Raw genomic sequence first — 13,793 nt, 5'->3', positions numbered from 1 at the left:
ATCCCATACATTTCCCGAATTTTCTTAACCTCATTTTGCATTCATTTCATCTCTTGCCTCATCCTAACCAACTCAACTTTAGAATCTTGCATCACATTTTCTCTGTTGTTCATTGTTTCGAATTTTCGAACTCTAGAACTCTGCGTTACACTTTCACTCTCATTCATCCTTTCGCATTTTCGTATTTTTGATCCTTGCATCAAAACTTTCGCTGTCATTCATTCTTTCAATTTTTTGAACTTTTGAACCTTGTGTCACACTATTTCCGCTTTCATTCATTCTCTCAATTTCGTTGCCTTCCCCTACATTCGCATCATTTTCATACTTCCTACCATCCATTAAGTTTTTCAGATCACTCGTTTTCTTTTCCAACAAATTTTTAACATTTTTTCGCTGTTCTTTCACACCATCGTTCTCTATCAGATGAGCACTCATTCTCCTCATAATGGAGAATCCTCGTGGCATTCTCGCTATAGTTTGCCCACCATTTCTAGATCCCTTCTTGGCTTTGTGCCAAGAATAGTCGATTCATGCTGAAGGGGAGAAATAAATGAAGGATGTACGAATTGGTCGCCAGCATGCGAAATCACGTGCTTTCTTGTCTGTCGCTGTACTAGTACTAGCTTGATTTTTGTTGTTCTCTTTTTGCATTATTTTTTTATTATTAATTTGTATAATGGATCCAGTATAATGGATCCAGTACAGTCAACAAGTTCTGTTGTTAAACGTTTCAGTAGCTCTTGCAAAAGACTATTGAATAATGTGCTGACATTCTGCGAAAAAGAATCGTCAGAAGGCCGTCTTCTTGTTCCCCTTTCTCAAGTCATAAAACGTGCAAGTGCAATTGCGGGAGTATCGGGGTCGACTGTTAAAAGAATTCGTAGGGAATCAAAAGGTGAAGGTAAGCCAAAATTTAAATCTCCTAAAAAAAAAAAAAAAGCACCAGAGAAAGAAACCATCGAAACTGTAGCTTTGAGTGATTTTGATGTAGACGTTATAAGAAGAGCTATTCACAAATTTTACGTATTCGAGAAAAGAGTGCCAACTATTCTGAACTTGATTCCTGTGCTTAAAGAAAAAATTAATTTTCCTTGGAAAAGAGAAACTTTAAGGAAAATACTTCATGAAATGGGATTTTGTTTTAAAAAGTCCCAGAATAAAAGGAAACTTATCATGGAGCGAAGTGACATTGTTTTATGTAGAACGCAGTATTTGCACGTATTAACACTCTACGTACATTTTTCCAACTGTTATACAAGCAAAATAGTTACACTTTAAAAACAACAATGTTCGTAAAAGAAAAGCTAAATTTTCCGACCTGTAATAATAAACAAACTCAGTTTGTTTATTATTACATCCCAGAAGACAGACTGATTACCCTATTATCGGAATGGATTCTCCTTTTTCTGACATGCGCAGTAGTTTCGAGGGACCTCAAATCGGTGGGCGAACTATACTAACACTTTCTGTCATCAACATATTAGCACTCATCAAATCCTCATTCAGCTTACACTTCGCACACACCCTCCTTCCATCCACATTAAATACTCACAGTTCATCAATCTAATGAATCGAGTACATGTAGCACACCTCACATTTCATGAAACGACTGAATTTGAAGTTAAATTCCTGCAATGAAAATGCTGCCGCCATCTTTCCTTTGCTGGTTACTATACTAAGCTCTAATATGTACAAATTTGTCAATAAATTTAGGCAAAATATCCTATACACACTAATAACACTACAAGTGCATAACCTTTATAGCAACTCTTACTCATGAACACACACTTATATACAATTAATTGTTTCAAAAAAACTTATCTGCAACCGGAGTTCTCTTTACACACCACTACTTCTCTTTCCACATGAGCTATTAGTTAGTCTTTACTGTTTTGTCTACTAGTTTGTATGTTTATGCCTGAAGAAATCCTGTGCAATTAGGATGAAACATTGTGTTGTCAATCAAAATAAATGTCATCATCTTATTCCAGTGGTTCTGCCTTTTAAACTCTTAGTCACATATTCATGAACTGGCAAAGTCCGCATATTTTTTTTTTCTATTGTATATTTTAAATATATATATTTCTTTGTTTATTTTTGTTTCTTTGTTTTTTGTTAGCAAAGTCTCATATATTTGAATACTCTTTAATTTGAATATTGCAATGTATTTTTTTCGTGCAACAAATATTGAAATTTTCATTTGCTTTGTTTCAGAGAAAATATAAGAAAAAATGTTTTAAACTGGACTGATGATGCACTCTATTTTAAAGAACATAAAACATTTTATTTTGAACCTTCATTGTCATTTGGAACTCAAGATGAAATAGTTTATACATTAAACATTCCACTTGTGGTGAGTGTTTCTGCTATAAGTTTAGCTTCTTTTATTTACATTGTGGTGTTTTCTGTTAAATTTTTGTGTTAAGTTCATGTAGAATGCATGATATTAGTGAACTGCTTCTTTTCCTCTAGTGTTACTAGATAAAAGTATGTTAATCATGACCAGCAACATGAAACACAGTCAGGGATAAGAGAAAGAATAAGGAAACAATAGGACAGTAGTAGCCTAAACAGATGGTTTAAAAGGTGTTGTTAGAGGGAGTGAAAAGAAGAGTGATGGTGATAAAAACTGCATATTTATTTCTAAGACCTGATAGAAGAAAGTTGAGAAGAAAGATTACTGACTGCAAGTGATATCATGACTGGATAATAACTGCAGCCAATTCTTACTTTTTCATTCTTTAGTTCTTGTCTTTTCCCTTATTTTTTTCATTCTCCCCCCCCCCCTCCATTTGTCCCAACACGAGTCCATAAGAACGATGACAGTAGATTTACCTTCATCTAACAAATGTTTGAAATGTCATCTAACAAATTTGAAAGATATAAACAGCCAAGCACAAGCAACAGTCAGGATAGCAGGTGCAACTGGAGATTGGTTTTGCAATTGACAAGTCACAAAGCAAGGGGATCCAATATCACCAGCCATCTTCATCACACATCTGGGAAGGACACTAGATAAGATTGAAGAAGAAGAAAGAGGTATTTCAATAAATGGCATAAGAATAAACTACCTCTGCTTTGCAGACGACATCATCCTGATTGAAGAAGATGCAGCAATTCTTCCATGTGAAAATCTCCCCAGTGTTAATAAGATAACCCTTCAACAGCTTAAATGTCTCAGTAATATACCGATGGCTGGCTCTACCAACGGTGCAAGATGTGCATTTGCACAGAGTGGCAAGTTTTTTTGGGACGGCAAAATTGGCATAAACTATACAAAAAATAAGGGAGAAGAGGGTAGCAAAATATGCTACTGCATGGGATGACAAAATTCCTAGGGGTGGTCCTGAATATACCTCCCCCACACACACCTGAATCCCCTTTGTCTTCTATCTGCCAAACTTTTGCAGTCTGCATGCCCTCGGTCTATCCTCGAAATCATTATTTTACAGTACTGATATTATTTTATTGTTTGTCTCTGTACCCTATCCAAGGATACTCCATCTTCCTGAAATCCCAGTGTGCCAGATTTGAGCACTGTAATCCAGATATTGTCTGATCAAAGCTTTATATAATGGGACCACCACCCTTTTATCTCCTGTGGTCAATGTTGTCCTCAACATTGCAGCAATTCTCCGAAATGCCTTCACAACCTATGCAATATATCCTCTGAACTTCAAATTTCTATCTGCAATGACACCAAGATCCCTTGCTTCCTCCTCTTCTTCCATTATAACTCCACCATATTCATGGTGGAGTTATACGGGATCTTGGTGTCATTGCAGATAGAAATTTGAAGTTCAGAGGATATACACTCTGATCCGTGGATCCCAAATTTCAAATCCTTACATTTAGTTATATTATACTGATATCCCAATTCATTTGTCCACCTTTCCAGCTTATTCAAATCCTCTTCAAGAGCCAAAACATCAGTACTATTACTAATAGCCCTGTATAGCTCCACATCATATGTAAACAACTGAATATCTCCTTGTAGGCCTGTGACAATCTGATTGACATTAAAATTGAACAATTCTGAACTCTGTGGAACTCCACTTGCACTCTTTCTACTCCTTGATGCTTCTGCTCCATATACAACTCATTGATATCTATCAGAAAGCCAGTTACTGATCCATTCCACTAACCTGATATCTAGATCCACATGTTGCAACTTAAAAAACAAATTGTCATGTGGTGCCCTGTCAGATGAAAAAAATGACAGTGTATGCCAGGGCTGTCCAATCTTAGGTAATCCGAGGGCTGCATTTAAAAAAAAAGATTTATATGAGGGCTGCATCACAATGCATATCTACTAATTTGGTGAGCAGCAGCAACACAACCTCGAAAGCTGAACAAATGAACAACACTAAGTGCGCACTAATCGTGCACTCACATTCCCCGTGAGTGCCCGGATCATGCACGTTGGAACAAGAGTAAGAGTACAAGAGTACAAGTGTAAAAGCACTTCTTTGACACATCTAATATTTGAAAAACACGTGGGTATATAGTGATGTAAAAACACCAAATAAAATTACCCAACATTGAGATTATCGATTAGCGATAGAATTAAAATATCCAATATGCATTCGATTTAAATTGTTATTTTATTTTTTCGCTCATGAAATTCAAAACCCAAAGGTGGGCCACACAAAATCACACTGTGGGCCGCAGGCAGTTCTTTGGACAGCCCTGGTGTATGCCATACCCTCATTGACTGCTTTTGTTACTCTATTGTAAAAGGTAACCAGATTACTAAAATAAGAGCACTCCTTAACAAATTCATGCTGGCCTGCATAAATAATATTGCCTTCATCTACCCAATTTTGTATACATGTTCTTACCAACTTCTCCAAAATCTTAACAAATACCGAAGAAATACAAACAGGCCTATAGTTTGATACCTAAATTCTACCATCACTTTTCAATGGCACTGTCTTACCCTCCTTCCCTTTTCCAGGAACTGTTCTCAATAAACAGCCAAGTTAACGGCATGGTTAGTTGTACAGCACATCTCCTTAAAACATATGTGTTGAAATTTATCTAGTCCCCTGCATTAGTGATATTTAGCATACTCAGTATTCAGAATACATCTTCTTCATTCACTTCTAACACTTCACCACTCCTTATCCCTCTACAAATAAAGCCTGATATACCAGGATGGAATAGTCTAATAAAGTGACCATTAAATAGCTCAACTATGTCATCTGCATTATCACTATAGCTCTATCCAGCATGGTAATCTGACCACAATCATTTTCCCTCCTTCTCGCCATATAGCTTAAAAACTCTTTGAATTGCACCACTAAACTCCTCTCGTATTCTAATTTTTCTCTCCTCACAATACTGATCATATTCCTAGCCATTAAAACTATTTAATTTTTCTTGTCATCCTTTTGACCCCACAGTGCATATTATCTTCTTCACTCGAGGTATACAATCTACCCTTGTGCTGTTAACAATGTTTTCCTAATATCTCCCATATCCTACTGACTTCTCTTCCTTCAAATTCTTTCCTCCATTGTTCTGCTGCAAGCTGGTTTCTAAGTCTGCAATATTTACCTGCCTCATAATTACACAAAAACTTCTTCTGTCTTGATAATTCCACATGCCTATTCATCCTCTAGGTCATGAATACATAGTCACTGTCCTCAATTCACAGAAAGTATGACAGCTCAGCTCATTCACAGTTAGATCTTCTGATTCTATGACCAACCGAACCCAAAGCTCTCTCTATTTGTGTTCCCTCCACTGGATGCTGCCTAAGTTTCAGTTCTCTTAGTATTGCATGCCCTCCTCTACCCAGTTTATATTGCTATAGTTGAAGTCCCTCATAACGATCACTCGCTTTGCACTTGCCGAACTAATTTGCCTAAACATTTCTTGCTCATTACCATCTATATTCTACTAAATATCTTGTCTTATAATCCTCTTGTTTCTGTCTCACATCATATAATTCTCTCTCACGCCATAAGAATGAGCCTGCGTAACTCAGTGGAACTGGTGTTTGCACTGCTCATCACTAGACCTCCCTGAAGAAAGATGTCATTAGTTAGATTCTAGTCACTGACTAGAGGAACTTTCTCTAAGTCTTTTTTGCTGGCCTGGTTGGCCAAGTGGTTAGTGCATCCACTCTCCAGCCAAAAGGCTGTGGATTCGAATCCTATTGTGGGCATGGATGTTTGTGATTGTCTATGAAAATACTAATGGTAGTGGTCAGTATATGGTGTGGGTGTAGTTGGTAGATTGAGTGGTGGCGGGAAGTTGTGGAGTGGGTGTTCTCCCTTGATAAGTCTTTGGACTCTGTGAAGGTGTCACGTAATAATAATTAAGGAGGAGGAGGTGGAGATATGATTTCGATTGATAGTATGAATACAGGATGAAAAGAGGCCAATAAGTTATGAATAGGAAAGCATTGTTTTGAAGGAGAAGAATGACGAACAATGCAGCATTGTTCGTCATTCTTCTCCTTCAAAACAATAATGACGAACAATGCAGCATCTTATTCTGTGGCGAGTATCCAGAGCATGATCTGCAAGCCCAGAGTGGCTGTACTGGTGAATAATAATAATGCTGGTGAACTGTACTGGATACTCGCCACAGAATAAGATGGAAGAAAGCCACAATAATACACTGCAGCAAGTTCAAATATGAAAGACTATTCATGGAATCAGCCTCAGCCCTTAGAAAATGCCAAACCTCAACAAATTTGGATGCATGAGACTGCCCCAAATTTGGGAAACATTTATCAGAAGAACTTCAGCCCAAAGGCCAAGAACTACCAATATAGCCCACCAGGGGGGCACCATCAGGACTTTAGGAAAATGTTAGCTTCCTAGCTTCAGTTCTCATTTGCTGTTATGTACAGTAGTACTTGTGTGCATGTGTTTTTGTATTAAGTTCCCAAGAAGATGGCAACGTGACGTTTGCCGAAATATCGGAAAGTATATATTAAAGTTTATTTAATTTATATTTCTAGTGTACGCTGTCAATTCCTTAATTATTAGTTATCATGAAAAACCCTTAGTATTCTAGAAGATTCATCCTGTGGTGAATCAGATCTGATTTCCTTACATGAGCACTTGGTAGAATAAGCTGCCACCTCTTGTACTGATATTGTAACAGTCAAGCATTTATTATTAGTACCTGCAAGCAAAGATTCATTAAGGTATTGAGTTTCCAGAGGTGGTGATTGGTATTTTGTTAGTGAATGACATCAATTAGTATGTTGGGTATTGTATGAATAATTGTTATTTTGAAACTCTTGCGATGTGTCTTAGATTCTATGGAAATACATAATAATAATAATAATAATAATAAAGTAGATAAAAGATGTTATAATTTCAAGTTATTAAAGAACAACGAACCTATATTAGATATTGGCATTTAGATTATATATGTGAAGGCAACAGAGCAAGATAAAATAGTAATATTGTAACAACAAATGCTATCAATTGTTTTAAGAGAACGTATATACTAGACGTTGAAAGTTTATTTTTCACTTGGTTAAAATATAATAAATTTAGTTTAATCCTTTATCCAAGTGTGAGCAAACAAAGTTTGCGCCTGAAAGTATCTTCAGGACGGGTAAGGTGGTACAACACCTTACCCCAGTCCTGAAGATACTTTCAGGTGCAAACTTTGTTTGCTCACACTCGGATAAAGGATTAAACTAAATTTATAATATGTATATACTAAGACATATTTATGGATACTTATATGTAGTGCTTTTTTTTGTTGGGGGATTGGGGATGTTGTGCAAGGTAGAGACTCTGTAGCTCAGTTGGTGTACAAGCCCTTTAGTTGGAAAGATCCAGGTTTGGATTCCCATCTGTGACATGAGGAACCTTTATTAGATGTTTTCGATCAAATGGTGAGTTAACTAGTCTCATACAAAGGTGGAGAGTTTTTTTTTAATCCTGGAAACTCGAGTTTTTAGTCCTTCAAAACAGGCAAATTGGCTGGAAAAACACACGCAATATACAGACATAGGACACTGCAAATAAGGAATAACCAACCTATTCCATCAGACTTGATTTTGAATACTTGCACAGTGAAGTGTGGGTCTCTGTGTAAGCACAAATCAAGAAGGAAAGACATATGTGGTGCTTGGTCGCCATACCGGCATCATGGTTTTAATTTTCAACTTTTTCTGCTAGCAAAGAATGAGTACTGGCACCTATTGTTTTCCAAAAAAAAGCTGTGCTTATACGACTTAGATTTTTATTTATTTATTTATATATTTTTTTTAATTATTATTATTATTATTATTATTATTATTACCACGGGCTACTCCAGGAGTCCTTAGACTCATCGAGGGAGGCCCTAAACATCATGTTCACACAGCTGTTCAACATTCTCACAGTATCTATCATACCTTGCCTTGAACTCGCTCACTGTCATAGCACCCACAACAGACTCTGGCAGCTTATTCCACTCATTTACCACTCTAAAAGTAAAGAACCCAGCTCTAACACCCCTGCTAACCACGCTCTTGCCCAGCTTCCATGGGTGTCCCCTAGTTCTCCCACCACCAGTCCTGATCTCAAAAATATCATCTGAATTAATCCTATAGAATCCTTTTAGCAATTTGAATGTCTCAATCATATCTCCCCTTTTTCGCCTATCAACTAGTTTCTGCAACCTACAAATCTTCAACCTGTTCTCATATGGTGCATTCCATAGACCTGCTATCATCTTAGTCACTCGCCTCTGGATCCTCTCAACCTCCTCCCCATCAAGAAGGAACCGAGGTGACCAAATCTGGGCACAGTAGTCGAGATGAGGTCTTATCAGGGCTCGGTACAGAGGTACAATAACTTGTTTTTCTCTGCTCGTCAAGGTATTTTTCAACAACCAAGTGAGTTGATGAGCTGATTTAGCTACTTTCGCAATGTGCCCCCTAAACTTCATCTCCCTATCCACCAACACTCCCAAGTCCCTGGCCTCATCAATCTCTTGGAGTACAGTTCCACCAATGTGGTATACTGCTGCTAATCTTTTCACTCCGAAATGCATAACCTTACATTTTGTCACATTAAATTGACATCCATTCTCCTTAGTCCAGAACTCCAATCTATCTAAGTCATCTTGCAAGACTTTGACATCTTCTGCATTCACTATCGCCCTACCCAACTTTGCATCATCAGCGAACAAATGAACTGTCCCACTTAGACCATTCCCTATATCGTTAATGAACAGATTAAACAGCAGTGGTCCAAGAACAGAACCCTGTGGCACACCACTAGTCACAGGCCGTTTTTTGGACTCTACTCCTGAATAAACTACTCTTTGATATCTCTCCATCAACCACCCAGCTATCCATCTCACCAACCCTATATCCATTCCCATATGTTATAGTTTACGGATTAGAATTCCATGTGGTATCCTGTCAAACGCCTTTGTCAGGTCCAGCAGTATCACTGTAAACCCATTTCCCTTATCCAGTTCAGCCGTCACCCTGTTATAAAACTTGAGCAAGTTACTGAGGCATGATCTACCCTTCACAAAGCCATGCTGTCCTCTGTACAGTATCTCATTTTCATCAATCCATTCCTGTATTTTTCCCTTGACTACTTTCTCCAAGACCTTGACAACGACTCCTGATATGCTGATCGGTCGGTAATTTGCAACCATAGTCTTGGATCCTCCTTTATGCAGTGGAACTATTTTCCCCTCTTTCCACGCCTTCGGGACTAAGCCAGACTTGAGACTCAGATTAAACAACATGGTCAAGGGCACTGATAATTCATTAGCCGCTTCATGCAAGACCCGTGCCGGTATACCATCCAGTCCCACAGATGTATTCACATTAAGGTTCTGTAATAGACTATTCACCTCCACTTCATTCATCACAATTCCCATATAAACTAATGGTTCCTTCATTTTTTCAACGTCACCACCTGGATGATATACTTTTGCAAAGTGCATGCTCAGTAACTCCACTATATCGACTGGTTCAGTGAACTCTTTACCATCGTCATTCCTTAAAATCATTTTGCCATGTACAGTTTTTTTCTTGCTTGCAGCATATTGAAAGAACTGTTTGGGATTCTCTTTTGCTTGCATAGCTAGTTTCCTTTCATAATCAGCTTTTGCTGTTTTTACCACACTCGTTACCCTTCTAGCCTGTACTTTATACCGTTCGTGTGCCTGCAGGTCACCTCTTTCTTTAAATTCCCTCCATAGTTGTTTCTTTTTTTGCAGCTCAAGCTTAATGGTGTTATTCATCCATTTAACCCCTCCTTGTTTCACTATTCGGACCTTAGGTATACAATCAGCCATAACCTCTTGTAAATGCTCTTTGATCACTTCCCATGCTCTATCTACGTCCAGCCCTTGCAGTTGTACATGCCATGGCACTGATCCAAGCAATCTCCTAAGCTTGTCATACTTGCCAGCACGGTAATTCCACATATACCCTGTCTTAATCACAAATTTCACACCTTTAGCCACCTCCCAGGTCAAGACCTTATGATCACTCTCACCAATAGATGGCAACATGGTCATATTCATTACAGTCAAATTCTCAGATACTATTACCAGGTCAAGCACTCTCACACCCCTAGTATTTTCAATTACATGCTGTTTCAGATAGTTATCCCTTAATAATTGAATAAAATCCATTTCCTTCCTCACATGTGTCCTCTCCTCCTTCCAATCAATGTTACCATAGTTGAAATCCCCCATAATAATTACCCTCCTTCCACTCATTTCATCAATTTGTTTATGCATACCATCTCCACCATCTATTCCATCACCTGGTCTATAGCAGCACCCAACTGTATATTTTATTCTGCCAGTATCAATCTCACACCAAATAGCCTCAAATGAGCTCCTTTCACTATCCTGCAATACTTCAATTCTCCTTGGCTGCAGTTCATCAGCTATCATGGTCTGCACAATCTGCATAATCTGCACAAAATTTTATAATTATTTCTTTGAACTCTAATAGCATAATCCTGTCAACTCAGATGCGACTGAAACACAAACTAGTAAACATGAATTATAAGAATGCAACTACATACAGCTTGTGTAGTTGTTAGTGGCATTTTTCCTTTGCAACATTATGACCTGGTTGGTCATTGTGTGGCAAGATTAGTATATTTTATATTTAAATGCATGTGCTGATATTGTCAAAATTGTAGATTAAGTATTACTGTGAGATATTTGAGTGTGGAACAAAGTGTTTGGATAAATTTCTTAGGTGATATTAATCATAACTTCATTGTTTTTGTTAGCATGCTGATACAACATGGTGGTGAAAGGCAGATCATTGCTTAGGTTTGCATGGAAGACAAATAAAGTAAACAGTGTGGATTCCCCCCCCCCCCCCAAAAAAAAAGAAGAAGAAGAAGGTACGGTGCCATGAATATAGTGTGTGTAGGAATGTCGTGGATATTTATGTAGAGAGGCTGAATAAGTGAAAAGAATGAGTTTGGATATGTAGGAAATGTGATATTCTGATTGACCATGAGGCTTGCTTAAATATGAGTTTAAATAGTTTAAATATGAGGAGGGAACATGGCATCATAACTGACATAGCAGCTGAAGATTGTACGAATGTTCAGAGATTGTGTGGAACTGATAGCAAGGAAAAAAGTTCAATTGAGGATAAAATGGACAATCATGAGTTTGAAAAACAGAGTTCAGTTAATGGTAAGGTGGTGAGTGGGATTGATGATGAACAAGTGTTTGTGGCTGGCAATAAGATAATGAGAGTGCATGATATCGAAAAAAGGATGCAAAATTTGAAAGCTGAGTTGGGGAAGATGAGGTGAATGCAGAGTGAAATCAAGAGAATTGGAGATATGTATTGAAGAAAGAAGATGAAAAGAAATGATGTTGATATAAAAAAAGGTAATGAAAGACCCTCGAATGGCATTGTATGGCAATTCGATTATTAGAGGTGTGGTAAATGTGAAGATGCACCAGGTTTGTTTTCCGGAAGGTAAAATGAATAGAGTGATTGAGGCATTGGATATGAGGAGTAAGCGAGCATAGGAGTTGGTAGTGGTAGTATGGACAAATGACTTCACTGAAAATAAGGAGAATGTAAAATTGGATATCAGGATGCTGACCTGGTTGTTTAATGAAAGGCAGCGGGTAGGATTTCTAAAGAGTGAAAAAGAAGGCCAAATAGTTCCACTCCACAAGCATGATTCCGGGACAGAAGTTTCCAATTAGACCAGTCTGTATAACTGCAGTTGTTGGAGAGTTGGTTAGGAATAGAATACAGGATTAGGTTGATGAACGAAGATGTTATGTTGCTATAGACCTGGTAATGTGGAGGGTAGTGATAAAGGGTAGTGCAGTGATTGTGGAGCTCTGTGGGTTGTTAGATGGCATTTTTCTGAAATTTGTAGCTTCTGTTATTATTATTATCATTATTAACATTTGTAGCATTTGTAGCACTTTCTCCATACTCACTACAGTGTAGTGAATATGGAGAAAGTGAATGCATTTAAGGCACTGGGGATGAACTGTGTGACAGTAGCACCTTCTTTCATGAGTCTTGACTTCATGGAGGTTTGATGAAGATAATAATTATAATAATAATGATTGAGATTATCATTAAAAATTCTGTGCATTGTATATTCAGATTTCAGTCAACTATTTGAAAGTTCAAATACTGAGTAATAAATTTAAAGTTTGTAATAATAAAATGATAATAGTTTTCTTTGAGTTATTTATGGTGAATTACTAAACACTGTTGATTTATTGTCCTTTTAAGTTCTTATGCCATGGTATTGTTTCAGGTTGTCTTGAAACAGTACTACAATGGCATCACACACTAAATTTGATCTGTTCTGCCATAATTTCTACTCATTATTTATATATACTTTTCATATTTTGATAAATACCTGACAGAATTCATTAATTTATTTAGGTTTTATCATCAGTTTTGAAGAAAAAAGCATCAGCATACATGCCATATATTAGATATGGAATATCAAGTGTATTCGAAACTTATGGAGAACATTTATTTAAAAAACTCACAGTTAAAGAGCTCTTATTTGAAGGGTTTAAAGTTCAGTATCTTGAAGATATCCTAGGTACAGCTTCTGTTTTTATTAAACTTCCTCCTGTCTTGCCAAATAACACATTTGGACTCATGTATGGAGTAAGTTCTTTGTTGGTATATAATTATTCTAACTTGAAAACTGGTTTCTTTATTATATTTTGTTGTTTAAATGCTACTGTATTTTCATATGAGAGGACTTTATACTATTTTGTACTGTGTGTATATATATATAAATAATTGAAGTACAGTGGTGTATTAAAGTATAATTGTCATCATCATTTTGTCATGCTGGCCGAGTGGTGAGAGTATCTGTGCTCCAGCCAAAAGGCTATGGGTTCAAATCATGCTGTGGGCATGGATATTTGTGATTGTCTGTGAAAATACTAGTGGTGGTGGTGGTGGTGGGCAGTAGATGGCATTGGTGTAGATGATGATGGTAGTTGTGGTTCACTATAGTTGGGTGGATTGAGTGGTGGAGACAAAGAGTTAGTGCCTTCCCTCGATGAGTCTTTGGACTCCTTTGAAGTGTTACGTAATAATAATAATAATAATAATATTTTCCTCTTTTGTGTTAGGCCTAGCGTATTAGGCTGTCACAGCCAAGTATCTTTAGTTTCAATTAACCTTGATTCTCTAATATTGCATTAATCCTGTTTTCTGCTAAGTCTAGTGTCGGTCTGCTGCATGTGTGCTTCTGGCCAGTTTGCTTGTTTTGCAGGATAAAGAATCCAAGTTTCTGGATCATAAATCCTGTCACCTGCATATGATACCT

The 13,793-nt window shown here is 37.3% G+C and overlaps 1 protein-coding gene across 1 annotated transcript in view; it reads left to right on the top strand.

Annotated features, from left to right (window-relative positions):
• Positions 1 to 13,793, top strand: part of LOC150104729 (lysosome membrane protein 2-like) — a 431,261-nt gene that overhangs the window by 121,660 nt on the left and 295,808 nt on the right. Inside the window, exons 3-4 of the mRNA XM_090395911.1 lie at positions 2,215 to 2,353; positions 12,887 to 13,120. Coding sequence (XP_090252037.1) covers positions 2,215 to 2,353; positions 12,887 to 13,120 — 373 coding nt within the window. The remainder of the gene's footprint in view (positions 1 to 2,214; positions 2,354 to 12,886; positions 13,121 to 13,793) is intronic.

The sequence above is a fragment of the Typopeltis vanoorti genome, chromosome 7 (assembly GCF_054136105.1).
Source record: "Typopeltis vanoorti isolate ZY-2024b chromosome 7, IOZ_Tvanoo_1.0, whole genome shotgun sequence".
In the NCBI taxonomy this organism is placed as follows: domain Eukaryota; kingdom Metazoa; phylum Arthropoda; class Arachnida; order Uropygi; family Thelyphonidae; genus Typopeltis; species Typopeltis vanoorti.
The sequence above is the reverse complement of the archived record's forward strand: the minus strand, read 5'-3'. Positions and strand labels throughout refer to the sequence as shown.